General features: G+C 39.9%; 2 protein-coding genes across 2 annotated transcripts in view; one reads left to right on the forward strand and one right to left on the reverse strand.

Moving 5' to 3' along the window:
* LOC140224380 (uncharacterized) overlaps window positions 1-19,258 on the forward strand; it is a 159,715-nt gene that overhangs the window by 43,316 nt on the left and 97,141 nt on the right. The gene's annotated exons all lie outside the window — the stretch shown is intronic.
* On the reverse strand, window positions 8,888-17,755 carry LOC140223794 (voltage-dependent anion-selective channel-like). Its single transcript, XM_072299210.1, has 4 exons — window positions 16,630-17,755; window positions 15,317-15,507; window positions 13,726-13,947; window positions 8,888-9,399 (listed from the first exon to the last, which is right to left on the reverse strand). The coding sequence occupies exons 1-4, from the start codon at window positions 17,426-17,428 to the stop codon at window positions 8,995-8,997; spliced, it is 1,617 nt and encodes a 538-aa protein (XP_072155311.1). The 5' UTR covers window positions 17,429-17,755; the 3' UTR covers window positions 8,888-8,994.

Raw genomic sequence — 19,258 nt, forward strand, 5'->3', positions numbered from 1 at the left:
AAAAGTTATTCAAAAGTGGATCGGCCGAGGGGGCCTCCCAGGGAAAGGAGAAACTTTCGACTCGTAAAACTTACTCGCGCAATGATGTAATTATGCGGGAAAAAAATTTAATGGTGTTAACGTGCGCTCCCCCGTCCCTTCGAAATGCGAGTTGAAGTTCCAAGTTTTTTCCCGTTTAATCTCTCCGAGTCTTTCTTGCCCCCCCCCCCCCCCCCCGGTCCAACGTTATCTTTGATGACTCTCTTCTGTCTTCCACTCGGCGCGGCGAGTTTTCTTTTCGGTGGAGTGACCGTGCTCTAAGGAGGATTTTTTCTGCGCCGCACATTGGATCGAGTCAATCAGGGAGGTCGGACATGGCATTTTTTACTAAAATTGCAAATTCAGATATTTATTTCAGTACATTTTTGTATAAACTTTAGTGTGAACGGAGTTATGTGCGTTTAAAGTTTCAAAATTTTATCCGACTTCTCCCATTGACTCGTTCCAATGTGCGCCTATGCCAGGAAATACAAATTTGCTGCCTTGTTTCTGCTCGTGGCGATTCTCCTAAGTTGATGACAGTGCTTTTCCTCTATTTGGAGGTATTTCTGTCAAACGGAACTATGTGCATTAAGACATGACCCCTGAGACCCATAAGAATATGTGCGTAACAGGGCTCACGTCATAATGCACCTTGTTCCGTTTGATTCGGCCATTTAAGCACCGTAGAGTCTCGATTATCAACAATTTCGGTTCATACCGCGATTTTTCACTTTTTTTCTAAACCTCGAGTGACCGATCGCAAAACAGTTTGAGGTCGAACTACTGATTGGTTTGGAAATCAAAATAGCAGTCCCGGTCAAGTAGCGAAAAACTATCAGCCGCATTTTGCCTATATGCTGTTTATCCACGATTTTTGATCACTTGTGATACCGCCGCACAGTGGTTTAAGTTAATTAGAGAAATTGACCACGAAATTTTTAACTAAAACTGCAATTTTGATGTTTTATCTATCACATTTTTACTTTTAAGGGCAATTATACGATCAAATTTTCACGAGGAAACCAATGGAACCAATTTAAAACCGCGAAGTTTTGAATGAACGGAGTTAAGAGCTTTTAAAGTTTCCAAATTTTGTTCGACCTCTCCCGTTGACTTGATCCATTGTGCGCCGGTCCTTTGGCATGGCGGATAATCGAGACTCTACTGCACAGAATAATTATCGATATTAATTGAAGCATATGGTAAGACAAACTTAGCGCTAACACTTTAGGTTAAATATTTAAGACCAAGAGCCTGTGGCTGCTACGCGGCCGCCAACCACTGAGAAATACTTAACGAAAAAAATCGTAGAACAACCATGTCCAAGATGTTTCAGAGATGAATGGATTCAAAAGCCGACGGTGCGCGCGAAAGAAGCATATTTATCTCTGATTGCAACGCCATGCACCATTTGTCATGTCTTACTTTTAAACACCGGTCTAGCAAATAACTCTCGCATTGCGTTTGGCGCAATGCGAGAAGTATCCATGCAGTCTTGTAGGCGCTAATGTGCGTTCGACACCGATTGCACCATTTGGCGCAATGCGTGAAGTATTCCTGCAGTCTTGCAGGCGCTGAAGTGACTTTAACGCCGACCGCACCGTGTTTGGCGCGATTATTCGAACTCGCGTTGTATTTCGACGCCGTCATCAGCAACTCGAAGTCTTTGAGTCAAGTAGTCACTTATAACGTCCATCCGCACGGACGAAACGCGTTCTCCTTTTAAGGATTTGATGTGCACATGACAGTTGTAACTTTTTAAGTTTTAACCAAGTTTGCGTACGGAGTTTCCTGAGTGTTTGATTCGATCGAGATCCATGTTTTCGTAGTTCCACTGGCGATGAAAGGGCATGATGCGATGTGGATCTACTAGCGACGTGCTTCTCTCTGCGTTATCTTCTTCCGGTCACTTTATTGTGAACATAGCGGTTAAACAATCTCAGCGACATTGCAATATACAGCGGTATTGCATTATCTAGCTTAATTTGGCATTGCTGCTTTCATTTTAAAACTTTAATACATTTATTTCTTTATTAATCTTGGAGGCTTCTTTATTGGTGCGTTTTAACGATAATCTTAGTCACGTTTTCTCTCGCTTTAAAAATTTGATCCGAGCCTCCTTAGTTTGATTCAGATTCATTTCATGAACACTCGTTGGCGTTGAAGAGTCAGCTTGGTTTTTTCTTATTTTTCCTTTTCGCTATTCATCAAAGAGATTTGTTATTCTCTTTTCTTCCGCTGTGCAACTGAGTGTAGCCGGCGTGGATGAAGTGGATTTGCAAGGAGCTATCTTCGAGATTTTCTCGCTAGAATTACAGTTTTCGGAGAGCAACACCCGACACTAAAGCTTCCAGACCAGAGTTGCAACTCAGCCAAGTTTTTGCTTCGACTCAGAGCCATGCCGTCGAGTGTACTTCCGATTTCATCGCAAGTTGCCAGCTTGTGCCATAAAATTCTCATTAAAACGCCTCGGAAACCGCTTAAGACTAGAGTCCTTCTATACCCATATTGGCGCAGTGTAGAATCCATTTCTGATTGCTTCCTGTTTGTATGTTTCATACATGTCACATGGGGGGGGGGGAAATATACCAAATTTTACCTGATGAAAAAGTAGTGAGCTGGAATGGACTAAGGATCTGAATGTCAAAAAACCTTACCAACTAATCTTCTTGCCCGTTTGTGACATCCAGAGACATGAGCTCAATATTATACAACTCTGGGTATTATCGGACTCTACTAAGAAGAACGGACTCTAGTATAAGAAGAATTAAACTGCCATGCTATATACAAAATTCCATCCTCAATGATAATATTTTTGCTGTGGTGCTTATGAAAGGACGATGAATAAGCAAAGTTATATATTTGTGCTCTCTTTTTACTGATGTAATGGTTTACATTCCGTCAGGAGTTCACAGCCAACTGTATCACTTATGAATTGTCTGTAGACATCAAAAGATAGACAAATCTACGCCCTGTGCAATGCTAGCTTTCATGGATTAAAACAGAGTGGAATCCATTTCCACTGATCCACTCGTCAGTTCGGTGAACATTCGTTACCGCTACCAGAATTTGAACTTGAGACATATTTTGACCTAGAGTCAGAAACGCTGATCACTAGGTCACCCTAATCAGCCAGAGTGATAGTTCTGGGGAGTTTTCCAAGGGAGGAAAAATAAAGTGTTGCATCTCGAGCATTTCGAAAAGAGGTCGGTGACGGAAGTGGGTACACAAATTTTCTCATCAATACTCTCGAAAATGGTGAGGTTAACGGAGCGAAGTCGTACGACACGCTATTAAAGTATAGATTTTGATAAATCGCGCTGAAACAACGGACGTGGCGGTCGGTTTTCCATGTTTTGGATTTCGATTTTTGCTGGAATCTTGACACCGTATTGTACCCACCTGCGTCACGATATACACAAATCGGAAACTGCCATCACCTTTTTTTTCTCTAAGCGCTGAAGTTTCCCTAATCAGCAAAGTAGTTGGGCAGGTCTCCGGTTTTTGCCTCAAAAGGCAATTCAAAAGGTCGATCCAGGCTCCCCAAAATCTGACGACCATGTGCTCACTCTCAGCACGCGAATGAGGAGCTGGAGCCGAAGATTACGGGATCAAGATTTGTTTCGGGGGAGGGGGGCGGAGGGGGGCGTGTGCGGGCGGTATCGCGGCCAAGTGAAGGCGCGGAAGAAACATTTAGGATGCGGTGAAACCCCGGGCTCTTAATACGAGCCACTTAGCATATAAATGCAAAACGAGGCCGCAATGACAATTGAATAATGTCGCCCCCTCCCCGACCGAGCACCCCCCACCGACCGCGGGGCGACCGACGACCTAACATTTGGAATTGGTCGCCAACTCACAACTCAACCTCTCCCGTTAATTTATGGGTAGGTACCGAACTTTATCTTTAACCGCTGCGTTGCCAAATTTTGCCTCGAACTGCCGTGGGAGAGACTGCGCCCATCGCATCAAATGGGCAGTGACTCTCTCCAATCAGAATTCGCAGGCAACGAGTCATACGTTTGCAGTGAGTGACTTACAAGGAACTTGCATGACGCCAATGGGCTAATTTTCGAGGGTGGAAAGTGTACGTGGATTTATAAATTCAATATCTTATAAATTAAATCTCAATTTCCGTTTTAACTGTGTCTCAACTCACCCATGAACTAAGTTTAAAAATTGACACATCACTGTATTTTAAATATTTGAGGGGTGTTTTTTCCTTATAGTAAAAGTGATTCAGCCTGACGCCAGGCTATGTTTCATAAACTACTCTGAGTCTGACTGATGTCAGACTGACATCAGTCTGACATCAGCTTGAATCAGTCTGACTCAGGGTAGTTGATGAAACATAGCCTGACGTCAAACCGATTCACTTTTACTAGGGAATTAGAATTTCATGCTATTTAGGAGGATGAAACCTTAACTAACAGATATCATCACGATCTTTTAATCACAATCCCATTATCGATAATTCTATGTATTAGGTAATGTATACAGCAAAATGAGGTCAGTTTATTACATATTTTTTGGTGTACACAACTGTAAGGTCAACTCGAGTAAACCTTTGAGATCGTAATGAAAAGATATATTTTTTTCGTAAAAGAAACGTATAAGTTTGTGTTGCCGTTAAAATCTCCGGTTCTCTATGATTTTCTTGTTCCAGTTCTCACAGTTTTTAATGTTGTGGGATGAAAATTGAACGTTTCTATGCTAAAATAAACTATGTACATAAAAACTATCTGCTTCGTTGTTCAATTTTATTCAAAGAATTCGAACTTACGTAGTTCCTTTCAGCATAAATATGTTCGATTACCATCTCGACAATCGGAGCACTCACGTGGAGTGGCAACACTGCTGATGTATTCAGTATACGGCCTAACAACATTCCGAAAAAAAGCGAATGCAATCAAAAGCTACAAAAACTATAGAGTGATAAATCGATAATAAAGCTCGATGAATCGATGGCTAAAGTCAAAAAGTGCCTACTCTCCAATTGAAAAATGCACAGTGTCGCATGTTTCTATGACACCAATGATTCTCCTATTCAAAAACGAACGAACAAAACATTTATCCTGAAATTTATTGTAAATTTTCATCACTTTTTCGAAATGTTCGAAGAAAATGTGAAGGAAGGATTTGGTTTGTTTTCTTTTGAAAAAATATTATATAATTGGATAATTCGAAATGTCCTAACGTTGGTGCGCAATTCTCAACTGAAGCCATTAAAATGCTCTTATATTTCAGGTATTATCAGTTTGAATGGGCGTCTTTATGATATATGAACCTTGTTCCACACTAACTCGAGTATACACATAGTTATTTTTACCAGAATGCAAATATGTCCAAATAAGAATTAGCAAATATCAAAGAAATAGTTAAACTTTAATTCGTTCTGTTTTTGGTTTTACAAAAATCATATTTTCAATCCAATTTCTCTCTCCATAGTTTCTTAATCATCTCTAATCTCTGTAAATCTTCCTCGAATGCATTAGTTGTAATGAGGCCAATGAGGCACACAAGTGTTTTTTCAACGTTATCATTCAATTCAGTGAGAAATCACAATGGAAAAATACTCTGCTCTCACACAGCTCCTAACAAGCGCCTTCAATTCCGACGATACCACCTGGCATGGCGTAGGTGCTAGTTTAGTTGTATCTCTAATAATGCTCTCATCATGCGCAAGCGTACTCAACCGCGTAATGGCTGTTGGGCATTTGGAGTTCCTTTCTTATCAAACCTTTGGCTTTTAGACCGCCTTATTTTTTCTTTTAATTGTTTTAAGGTTAAACTGAATAGTTCCTTCACCATTTGTTAAAGAAAAATACGCTAGTTGAAGTTTTTAAGCACATGATTATCTTGAAAGTATGTATTACTGCCAAAGAAACTCCTTTTGGAGAGGGTAACATTTTTTTAAATATATTTTAGTCGATTGCTATAATCTTGACAATGTATTTCAATGAATTCACGCACACATAAGTAAAAAACCCTCGAAATAATGCTCGTAAGAATGCAAGTTAATTTTAGTGGTACATGAAAGGACATAATGACCTCTTATGACAACCATACGAAATAATTAGATGTAAAATCAGCCATATCTAAAAAAATTATCAATTTATTTTTTCTCCGCAGGCTTCACAAGAGAACAAAATTATTCGTACGGAATTTACCAGAATACCTAAGCCTAACGACATTAGACATTGCCTAATTTTTTCTCATGTTTTATTTTTTAACCAAAATTTGAACAACATTTTCACTTGAAATCTTGTGAAAGTGATCTTCACGATAACAGACAATTTACAGAAAGTTTCAAAGCGGTGTTGGCGTTGTTTTCCGTTAAGGCCTTAATGAGATCTCAAAATCTACATATTATCAATTGATCGATTGATACACTCAAAATTTCTTTAGGGTCACCTCGATTCTCTTGTATGATGGTAATCAGCGACAATGAATTCATAGACTCTGCACTAACAAAAAAAGCAATGTGGTTGAGTGAGGCAATGTCAAATTCGCAAGTCAACGCTATTTTTCGCCCAATGATGGATAATGAACAAGTAGTTGAGCGCAAATTCAAGTAAAAATTGTCTAAAAATGACTGATGAATGTCAAAGTTAGCCATTATTTAATCGCTAGACGAGTTTTTGCTAGTTAAATTAGGATTGCTAAACCGAATGTTCAACTCTTTTGTCATCAGACGTCACTAGGTGATGCAACGCGTTGACTTCCGATAGGATATTTTACGCTACAGGAAAGATATTAGCGCAGGGTGTTTAATATGCATGGGCTAGTTACGATAGTCACAGAATCGTGTTATCATTATTGCAGACTTTAAATCAGCAAAAATAATGAGATCCGTCCAAACACCAAGCCTCCGCGTTCAATAATAACGGATACATCGTCCTTTCGTAAACACCGAATTTAACGTCATCCACCGCAGTTATGCATACCACAGTTTCTTTCCTCTAGGTTTCATCCGTATTTTAAGTCAAGCAACCAGTGCACAATGTATCATTTATCTATGAAACCAAGGTGAAAAAACCATGGTATGCACAGACTACAGGTAGATGTCATCATGTACCGTGGTTTTCCAAGGGTGATATCCCCGACGTAGAAACAATGGGTTAAAGAGGTCTTCTTATGTTTTGCTAATCTGCGGGCTGATAGTTGAAATTGATGGACAAAGCAATAGACAAAGAAGACGTAGAAAGTATGGAGCTATCCGATTGGAATGGTTGGTTCCTATAGACTAGGGGAGAAAATGATGGACTAGCTATAGAGTCTCTCGTCGGTTGCCATTAATTCTGCCGTGCTAAGGATAAAACTCGATTTCCTTTGATAAAACTCGAATCTCCTACTGCATCTATGAATGTTTCTCTTTCAAGTTTTCAGGTAATTTTTTTTTCTTGAAAATTTACCTATATTTCCTGAAAATTTCAAGAAAATATTATCATAATTTTCCTCAACAATACTCATTTTACCGGAGGAATTTTGACCACTCTCGAATGTTCATACGGCGTTTTTCCTTAGCACGGCAGAATTGGACGTATTTCTATCAAACGGAACTATGTGCATTAAGCCATGAGCCCCGAGGCCCATAAGAATACATGCATAACAGGGCTCACGTCACAATGCACATAGTTCTGTTTCGTAGAAATACGTCCAATTAGTCTATTACCTACTACCTTTTTTTCCCATTACAAGCAACGGCTTACACCAAAAGGATCCCTTCACGACCCCTTTGTCTTTTTTGTCTGTAGCTTGTCTATCAATTTCAACAAGGAGCCTGCTGTAAGCTGTAACCATCAGAGTAAAATTCTACGACCAGGGCAACTGATCCATTGTCTCCGACGGGAACCAACTCTTGTCCTATTTTTTGAGCGCTCATCCGGCAACCTGGCGAGGGAACACCTCAAGCCGGACCAGGACCGGCGGGAGAGGCGCGCGGCAGTCAAATTTTTTTCCGAATTCGGGACGCGCGGCCCCGGCCTCGGCTCTCAGTGTTCCTGAGCGGTTTCATAATTTATGACGTCCCGACAATCGCTTAACTGGAATTGAAAATTTATGATAATGGCTCCAGCCTCTTTTTCTCCTCGTTGCACCCCATTTGAATAACTAATGTCGGAACCGGTCTCGTGTGCCCGGGCCCGAGGCCCCTCGCCCCCCCCTCCCCCCCCCTCGCCCGCCCCGCCGCCCCTCGGTGCAAAGATTCTAACGCGCTATTGGGAGTTGTAAACGCACCGCGGAGTATATTATGGGTTCGCATAAAGGTATCTTATCTCCTCGCGGAAAAATTGAATTTCCCCCCGAACGGCTCCTTTTATCTAAATCAGACCGCACGCGGCGAGGAAAAATGGGCGCATAAAAATATTGACGGGCTCCGTAATAACTTGAATTTTCGCTCGGTGCATTATGCTCTCGCCCGTGTTTGGCATCGTCCTTCTTCCGAACGAAAGGACGTACCTACTTCTCGACGATGCCAAATTTCCTTTCCCGAATTACAATTTTACGGTGGGACCTTTAAGGAGCCGTTCAAGTAGTATTATGTACGCACTTAGGGGGGAGAGTCAAGCCCAGCGTTACGTAACAAATCCAACCCGGGGGGACGTAGGACTTTGAAAAAGAAAACGTGCAAAAAAGTGAAAATCCCGCCCTTATTACCCCACCCCGTAACTTACTCAAACTTGTCAAAAGTGCACTTTTCCGTAAAAATTATGAATAAAAAAATCCTCGTATGTTGAGATTGTGATACATTTACTTTCTCGCTACCTTAGGGTAGAGGAAGTATTGTCATCCTCCAAGGGGGAAAAAATTGAAATTTCATCATTTCTAGACGTTTTAAGGTCCCAGGAGTCAAAATAACCATACTTGAAAACGTGTGTCCGTTTTTTTCAGTGTGCGTTTCAAAAAAATAATTATATTTTATCCGGATAAACAACATTAGAGTGTTTATATGGCGTTCTTCCTTGAGCATACCTACGGCTCAGAGTTAACCTCGAGGCTGAGCCCAAATTTGTGGTCACCGGTTCTGATGTTGCCACCCTCGAGTAGGACCGAGGCGTGGAGGGTGACGCCCTGGGCGAGGACCTGTGAGTAGCAGAGGCCGACGCGGGCGAAGCTGTCGACTTTGGCCCGGAGGGAGGCGTCGAAGGGGAGTTGGTACTTGAGGACGACGCTGCCCACTGGGCCGTCCGTAGTGGCGTTCCAGCTCACCTCAGTCCCCGAGACGAGCTTGTCCGAGAGCTGCCGGCAGATGGCGCCCGAGACCGTTTTCGGCGAGGACTGCGGCTGCTCCATGTTGGCCACTTTCACGCCGCCGGTGAGGTGGGTCTTGTTCCGCGACCAGCTCATCAGCAGCTGGCTCGGCCCGAAACGCCGGTCCTGAAATCCGTCCCAAGAAAAAGATTTCAGAGTAAAAATCGTTAGGAACCGAAGTTGACTTGGAGGATAGGCAATAGCTCAACTCAAAGACTGTGCGGAGAGGTTCGTAATTAGAAAAAAATTCCTGAGAAATGTCCTGAACTCTATATGTAACAAGGTCAGTGGCGTGGCGTGAATTGCGAGGTATCGATTGTTATTCCATTTGGCCCAATGGTGAAGAATCGATTGTTAAGGTGTTTGTTGCGAACACCCTGTTTATCGATCCTTTTCCATAGGTTGAAATGACGGAGCAATCGATGTATCGCAGAGCACGCCACGCTACTGAACAAGGTGGCGAAAGTATAGCTCCAAAACATTAACTCGAATTGATATTGTTGGAACTTTTTGGCTTTGCAGCAAATTTTATCAACAAAATCCCAAAAAACCTCCCTACCCGCGACACAAAATCTTGAAATGACGTTTGGACCGCGCTAAGCAGAAAGGAACCGTACCACATCAGCAATTCCCGAATTTGATTGAGCAATTTAATGTTTTACATGAAAACGGTCGTGTAGGTTTTTACGCAAATTTCAGTGAATTTCCTGCATAAGGTGAAACAAAGTTCTTAAACTTTTCAAAGAAATCCGCACGAACGTTCCTTCAAAAAAAGTTAAATTAGCCAGTAAAATTTTGACTACAGCTGATGAGCCTTGGTTCCTTTCTGCTAAACGCGGCTCATTAATTGTTAGGATCGTCATAAGTTACAGTCCACTACAGATGTATAAACTTTTTACGAAATTTCGAAGGAAAATCTTTCATCTGTCTTAGTCCACTAACTCATAATTTTTGACGTTTTGTCTTTCATTTTTACCAAGATTTGAGCATGAAATTACCTCAGACACCCCGTCTCCTCGTAACTGAGACTCAAGAAATTTCCTCTTTAAAATGTGTAAATAAGATAATCGTCATTATTTTAATGGAAGATTTGTATTGTTTCATTTTAAAAGTCTCAAATGCCCACGCTTCTCACGGTTTTTTTCTTCTTTATTTTTCTTTTTTTAACGAGTTAATTCAGATTTGTCCACAGTATGTTAATAAAACTCTTCTCTCTGTCGTGTCACATTATCGCAGCTACTTTATTGGTCAACCGTGGTCGAATACAAGGAAGTTCGATATTTCGGTCGGAATAGCGGTGACCTAATTCCGTTAAACTCCATGAGTAAAACATGCTGAAATCCGCACAGTAAATTCTGTTAGAACGTGTGCTATGTTGTTTATCCTGAACATTTACGTCGTAAATATTTACGAACGGCTTCTAAGTCATGGGAAAATAAACAAAAAAGGAAAATGGAGAAGAGTAAAATCAATAACTCTCCGGAAATCACAGAAAGTGAGAAAACTGGTAGGAAAAAGAGAGAAGAGAAAAAATAAATTCTCTTTTTTTTAGTTTCGATACTTTGTTAAGTAGTGCAAATGAATTTAATATAATAAAGGCAACATAAAAGCAGTTTCTACAGACTTACTACGGTGCTGCCGCGCAGAAGAAGAGCATCGAATAAAAATCTCCCCCAATACGATACGAATTTTCTGAAAAATGTGGAAAGCTTTTTATCTTATAAGGATTTTTTTTTCAATGTAATCCAGTGTAAATACAATTTTCAAGTAGAAGAATTGAAAGGTCATATTCTTTTGAAAAATTGAATTAATATGTGTGTTGAATGAAATGTCCAAACGCTCGCACAACGTTTTTCCTCCACACGGCAGCGCAGCGTAGCCGTAGACTGCCACGCGACAAGGCGCCATGATACAACTATTCGTACTCGATGGATGTCTGTGTTGCATACACGCTCAATTGAAGGCATTTTGGCTGTTCATGAGTTTTAGTGATTCTACGGCTGGATGGAGAAACGTAATAAAACTTTTAATAAGAAAGGACGATAGAAGTAGAACGAATGCAAGCCGTAAGAATGTTTGGTTTTCTCATTTGCATGAGAAATAAATTGAGCAAACTTTATGAATTGGACGTATTTCTGCCAAACGGAACTATGTGCATTATGACGTGAGTCCTGTTATGCATTACAGATCTCAGGGCCCATGTCTTAATGCGCATAATTCTGTTGGCAAAAATATTATTCAATTAGATCCATACATGGGTATATTTAATTTAGTGTTGTACATTCGGATAACGTTTAGAGAGAGGTACAACAACCTTTCTTGAATTAAGAGATCTCCTCATGTATGAGCTGGCATTCAACATTTACTCAATAAAGAATTTTTTTGGATCATTTTTTTAATTTGAATGATTATTAAGGTATCTCTCTTCATTCGAAGCAGCAACAGTAGTGAATTTATTCGGCAATGAATTTTTATTCAGCGTATTTTTAAAGTTGGTTTATTTCTAATTTTATTGAAAAAGGATTTATATTGAAAAGAAACAGATGAGCAAGTAATCAGTGGAACACATTTAGCCAGAATTAGCCTAATTCTCATCATGCGTTGCCTTACTACCTATACCATATTTCACTTTTCCAACGGAAAACCAAGCAACATTTTTCGATTCAACAAATTTTCCTGAAAATGAGTGATTTATCCAAAGAAATTCGGCAACGCCTGAAGGCTCATACGGCGTATTTTCTAGCACGGCAGCATTTGGCCTCCCTTGCGGTCCGGCTCTATCACATTTTGTGACGCTTGACTTTCGTTGCTTTGGCTTCTAGCTAACATTTTGTAAGCACTTTGAGTACCTATTTTCAACTGAAAATAAATACTTTTAGTTCCAATTCGTATCCCCAGAACCAAAAATGTCACTTAGATCATGGAAAGCCCTAAAATCCCAAAAATATCAAAATTAAATGAGCGTAAATAGCGTAATAAGTTTTACCTCGACAAAAGATCCAGTTCAACTAGAAACTGGGGGCCGATTATTGAAATTGGTATAGACAGAGCGATAGACATAGAAGACAAAAATGATATGAAGGAATCCTATTGGTGGAAGTGGGTTGTTGCAATGGACGAAGGAGGTAAGCAATAGACTAACTAACGGCATCTGGACCGAGTTTATCAGAAAGGAGCCAACGCACATTTTCGAAAAAATTAAGATGAGAATATTTTTGAATTCCTCTACACAATGATCTTGAAGCAAAAAAAAATGCGACAAAAATGTAACAAAAAACGGTTTGCGGGGTGAGTCTTTGATATGTGTGAACTTAAAATCGCGGAAAATCAAAATCTTGGCTGATCCGAATTTCAAGATACCGCAATTTTAAATTTTCATACTGAATTAAAGTTTTTTACTGGTGTCGATCAGCTATTTTATTTCTTCGTCCAATGAATCTGTGTTGATCGGCTTAAGTTTTTATTTTTCGTTCGATTCATTTCGATCGAATACACACCCTCTCGTTACATGCAGACATCCTACCATTTCTTTTTTTTTAATTGAACAATCCGCCTTCTATTGCGTCTGCAGCAATTGTTGTTGCGAATATGTTGTGCGTGCTGATTATAGTTCATTACATACTCGACTTCCTGAAGGCGTTTTATTTGCACAAGTAGCGCGATCTGTTGGAGAACGAATGAAATAGGGATTAATTGATTCGTTCAATCTCCGAAAGGGTGCTCTAATTTCGCTCATTAAACGCCTGCAAAGAGTCAAGTATGTAATGAGCCGAGATCGGCACGCACAACATATTCGTAACAACAATTGCTGCGGATGCAGCAGGAGGCGAATTGTTCAATTAAAAAAAAGAGAATGATAGGATGGCTGCATGTAAGGAGAGAGTATGTGTTCGATTGACATGAATCGAACGAAAAATAAAAACGTGAACCGATCACCACCGATTCAATGGAGTAAAAAAACTGATCAAAATCCGTAGAAAACCTGCATTTACTATGAAAATATCAAATTGCAGTACGTAGAATGTACGATCAGCCAGGATTTCGATTTTTCACGATACTAAGACGCACGTACCGCAGATTTACCCCCTGCAAACCGTTTAAAGGTACATTTGTCGATTTTTTTTTCCTGCTTCAAGGCAACCGTGTCTAGTTGCATATTTCCTTCTGTATAAACTCAAAGTCGGAAAAAAATACTAGTTTCTAAAAATAAGGGGTTAAAGTTTACTTTCCAAAAGTCTTATGGGGAATAAAACTGCTTGGCTCCTTTCTGATAAACTCGATCAAGCTAATGAGAGACCCTTCAGTTTGTCCATCATTTTCTTCCTTAGTCTAAAAGAACCACCCATTTCAACGACTAGTATCGCTCCAGGCTCCTTATGTCTTTTTTGTCTATCACTTTGTCTGTCAAGTTAAACAATCAGCCTGCATTTCCCAACAACTGCCCATGTATACCTGAAAATAGTAGCCGGATTTAGCTCCGCCGTAAAGACCACCAGCGCCAAAAACCGCTGACATCTTGACTAATGGCATCTTAACCAGCTCGGCCTCTCCGTTCAGAGCAATGTGATCAGTTTTCATCTCGCCTTTGATCCCGAAGTTCTGATCGAGCGGTGACGGTGGCTTCGTGAACTGAAGGGACACCTTCGCCTTATCCCAGAGGGTCGGAATTGATACCTGTGAAAAGTCGAACTATCGTTAGAAATTGAGGCATTATCTGCAAATGCATGCCAAAACTGCATTGTGAGCTAGCGTATTTTCACTTGTCAAAAAGACATAATTCAAAAAGGAGTCTATGTTTTTCGGCCAATTTTGTTTGATATTGTAACTAAAATTGGATCCATAAGGAGAAAGAAAAGCCATAGGCGGATCAAGACACCTCGAATGTGTGAGGGAGGGCGGAAGGTGAGTCCGGAGGTCTCCTTCGGAAATTTTTTGAATTATTAAAGCATCTATAATGCAGTTTGAGTCAAAATTGTCGTAGATATGATTATCAACAAATGCTTGCGTCTTTCCTTTCTTCTTTCTTCCGTTCCTTTTTTCTCTCTTTTTTCTCTTTTCCTTTCTCCTATTTTTCGGCCGAACGGGGGGGGGGGGGGGGGCGCATGCCCCCCTCCTGGGTCCGCCCATGAGAAAGGCTTGGAATTGTGAGATAATAATCGAAGTACAGTTTTAAAATGACATACATTGAAGATGGAGTCCTGGGACATTGCGCTCTAAACGGTGATATAAGCCAACTTAATCTCTCAATTAAATGAATTATATGAGAGGAACCGAACAAAATCGTGTGCAGAATCGTCAAATACGCCAATTAAGATGTTTCCACACCCAGCAGTCATAATGAATGCCACTGCAAAAGGAAATCTGGCGGGAAGCCTCTCTAAGCTCATCAATTGGACCTTCCCTTGGCGCGTTACTCGTAGAGTGAGGGTATTATTTTTCTTCAGAATATGAGAAATCAAAAATATCCCTCTCTCCAAAAAGAACCTTTTTCTTGCAAAAATTGCTTAAATTGAGAGTGAAACGGATTGTACCGACCGACAATTTCCGTCGGCACCTCTTGGATCTGCCACAGTCAAAAAAAGTGAAGTTGATTTAACATTCTGGATGTACAAAAAAATGTGCGAAAACTTACAAAATACTGAATTAACTACTACAGCAGTTACTTTGGCAATGTCAAGATGTAAAATTAACTGCCGTAGCGGGTAATTCAGCATTTATAAGTTCTCACACACGTTTTTTTTTACATACAGAATGTTAAATCAACTTCACGTTTTTTTTACATCCAGAATGTTAAATCAACTTCACGTTTTTTTTACATCCAAAATGTTAAATCAACTTCACGTTTTTACGGTGCAGTAAAATTAAATTCCGCAGCCACCCAAGGGTTTCAATCCTACTGTATAGGCTTAAACGACTGGCCTAACCACTAAAACACTAAACCAAATCCATCTTTAAATAAAAAGATGGGCCTTTTTTTTAAAAAAATCTTATGTGGTTGTTTCCCGCTTATTTTTTGATATTCAACTGTAAAAGTAACGTATACCTCTGTGAGCATCACTTTGTCTGAGTTCATTTTTGCGGCAACCTCGACTCCACGGTAAGGTAAGGTTTTCTTCCCTTCGACAAACCCATAAATGTTTGACCCGTTAATGCCACACAATCCACACGCTTTGAAATCAGAGTCAGTCACTGGTTTTGAGTCGAATTCCAGTTTCATCAAGTCCGAAGCAAAACCTGCGTCAACAAAGTGACAGACTCATTCAACAACTGTGACACTAAAAATTTTGGAAAATATCAAGTGAACTGTGGGTTGATTATTGAAGTTGGTAGGCAAAGCTATAAGCAGAGAAGACAAAACAAAAACAGAGTGATCTTATTGATTGTAGTGGGTGGGTGGAATGGAAAAAGGAGGTAATAAGGACAAACTAACGGCGACCTAGGAGAAGTCCGTACAGTTTGTCCATCATTTTCCCCTAAGTCAATAAGAATCACCCGTTTCAACCAATAGGATACCCCCATTTTCCGTTTGTGTTCTTTTCACATGACTTTGCCTATCAATTTCAATAAATCAGCCCGCATAAGCGATTCTCGTAAATTAGTAACCCTGTATTTTATTTTAAGATCAACTATAAAAATAATATTTGATTCTTACAGGCTGGCATTCTTCCTACTCTAATAAGGCAGCTTACTCCAAGCTATACGGAAAATCAGTTTGCTTGATTTCAACATTGTAAAATCAACCATCCTAAATTTTCAGAAAATCCATTTTCAAAATATCCAATCTTTCTATTTTGGAACTTCGATTGATGATAGTTCTTTTCTGTATTGTCAAGGTTTTATTATAGGGATAATTTATTTTGATAATCTTATATGCTGACACTCAATGATTATGTGTCTGAGAATTTTTGTATTAGCGCCTAAATATATGCTCTAAAACACAGCAATGTGTTTTCTAGTATCAACACTGAAGGGAAAAAAATTTCCTCAGGTATTTTGCTAGAGAAATAAGATGCAGCTTCTGAAAATTTCTATTGCCCGAAGTTAAGATGTAGACTGCTTTAGTTTTCCATTCATTTATTTGTCATTTTCACCGCCAGTTCAGTTCTTAATAAGAGAATGTCGACAGTTAGTAATTTAAATAAATGAGCTGCAGGAGGTATTTTAATGTTTCAACATTTAAGGAGAGAAATCGCTGATTCCAAAAATTGTATAAGCCCTTAAACTTGCACTTAACTTCCTCCTCTTAAGAACCAATTGTTCATTCAAAATGTAACCCTTATTACATTTTTATCTTTCAACCGGGAAAATAAGTTGCCCCCGGCTGCACCCATTTTACTTGTATAGTTAACACTTTACCTTTGTGGAAGAGATCGTAGGGTTGCTTCCCTAGTTGGTTGAAAAAAGGAGGAATTTCCTTCTCCTTCGATGAGAAAATTGAGAAGACGGAGGATTTTTCACTACCTTGCGAATCATCTCTCTTCCCGAAGAACTTTTTCCTCAGCGTCTCTGTCTTAGATTTTTCATCCGAAGGCTCGTTTTTCGAAGATCCCTCCTTCGAAGAATCTTTTTTTGGAGATTTATCTTTCGGAGATCCCTTTTTTGACGAGTCCTCCTTCGTAAGACTGTGGATTGCAGCCGTGGGAGTCATAATCTCATCGGGTAATGCTGATTCCTCTATTTTGGACGTTGAAACGACCGACTTTCCACCCGTGTCTTTCAAAACCGGTTCTTGTTTTGAAGCTTGCTCCGTTAAGCTCACCGAGGAGCCCTCTACATCTTCCGGGTTCTGCACCAGCTTGGATGCTCCAGGCTGAATGCGCCCCTTCTCGTCAGTGAAACCGGTTCCGCGGACCGGAGTTGTGGATCCAACCAGTTCAGAAACTGGCTCATTTATCTCACTTCCCCCATTAGTGGGAAGAATCGTGTCGGATGGATGTTCCTCGAGATCCGCGGAACTGTTCCCATTTTTCTTGTCGGTGCGAAAACCCCGGATCCACATCAGCCGGCCGTTCCTTTCATCTTCGACATCGGCGTGGAATGCTTGTAGCAGCGATTCAAATACATGTGGTTTCCTAGGTGACGAAATTGGATTTCTGTTATCATTTTTTTCATCGGTAAAACGGGGCCCGAAGAAAAGCGGCGAAATCACGTTCATCGAAGACACCTCTCATAGAATTAACTTTAGAATTTAAGTAATTTTTGAAATTAAAAATTGGCGTACGTTCCTGGTTTTAAAAATCGTATAATGTTTGGTGAAAAAGAGTCGGTACCACGTAAAATTTGGGAAAGGAAACATTACCGAGAGTGAACAATCATGTAGCAAGGAAGTGCAAATTTCCATCGGCGCTGGTTGCTATAGATATTTCTCAGCGTTATGCTTCAGAGATTAGCGTATTCATTTCTTGTCATTACCAGAGTTAAGAAATTTCGTGAGGAATTTTCAAGAAATTTCATGGGGAAAAAAGAAATTTCGTGAAATTTAAGAAATTTTATGGGGAAAAAAGAAATTTCATTCGATAAAATTTCTTTCAGCAACTCTGGTAATTACCGAGCTCAAATATTATTTTCAGTCAGTTTATCTCATCGGATTAAAAAGTATGTGAAATCAGGTGATTTGCCAATGAGGTTGATGAAGTATTTAAAACAATCTTGAATCGAGGGATTTTAGTTTCAACTTCTCTCCAAGTTATGAAGATTGCTGGTTTTAGGTTACGCTTTCATGGGTACCTAAGTATACGGAATAAAACTTCTGAAAATTATCAGAATAGTGAATTGAAGGCTACGCTACACACAGAATAATTTTGAACATAATTGAAAGTAATAATTAGGATGAAATGGTTTGAGAGTTGATCGTAACATTAAAAACATTCTTCTTGCACATTCTGAAGAAGACGTGGTAGCATTAAGTACATTGAATTATTGGGACTAAATGAGTAGATGAACATATGACCTCAATGAAAAAAATGAGAGGAAAATATAAAATTGAAAGAAATATGAAATCTTCAACCATAGTTGGACATTTCTAGAATCACGAACTTGAGTTTTTCCCCTCTGATTTCAACTGATGGAATTGTTCAATCCCCCTCCCCCTATCTCTAAGTCAATACTGTTTTCTCCCCAATCAAACCAAAATCAAAATAAAAAACTCAACCATGGAAATTGATATCCATGGGATATTTTTTAATAGTGTAGCATTATACTTCTGAAAATCTCAAGCTTCAATGCTTACTGCTAGAGGCCGTATATACTTTAAGGATCCCGTATACTTTCCATCCACCGCTATCTTCCTCATACTATAAAAGTTACTTTCGGAAGTCAATTAACAGATCCGCTATATAATGACTTATGACCAAACAGTTGATTGATTGGTTAAACAATCCTAACCTAACTGGCGAAAACTCGCCTATGGGAAAGTGATCGCTCGGCATTTATCAGTCATCATTTGGCGAATTGTATTTGACTTTTTTCTCAAAAAGTTCCTCAAAATGTCGGCCTCCTGTGGTATAGAGGTTGTAGCGCTTACTCTTTGATCGGGTCCCGGATATTCGATTCCCGGCCAGGTGACCCGAATATAACTGCTGATCCTAAACAACGGTTACCTGGGACTGGTTTGATTAGGAAAGGAGGGGGGAGCTACCCCGTAACGCTCGTAATTTTACCCGCTCAAAGACATTTGAAGTAGGGAAAAAACCCGAAAAATAGCATCGACCTCTAAAATTACGTTTTGCCTGAACCGATTACGATTTTTAGATTGTTAAGGCTTGATCTCTAAAATATATTGCTATGAAAATTTATATTGACGTCTCTGCTTGCTCCGCGGAAAAATGTAATATTCCTCGGCCGTAGATATGTTGAGACGTCACTCTGGCGGCACATACATTTCATATCAAATAACGCTTGCCGCATAAAGGTGGCGTTCAGGAGCCTGAAATATTGACATCGAATCTATATTCGGGTGATTGATGTCAGGTAATTCATATTTCGT

This window comes from Bemisia tabaci, chromosome 4, assembly GCF_918797505.1.
Source record: "Bemisia tabaci chromosome 4, PGI_BMITA_v3".
In the NCBI taxonomy this organism is placed as follows: Eukaryota; Metazoa; Arthropoda; class Insecta; order Hemiptera; family Aleyrodidae; genus Bemisia; species Bemisia tabaci.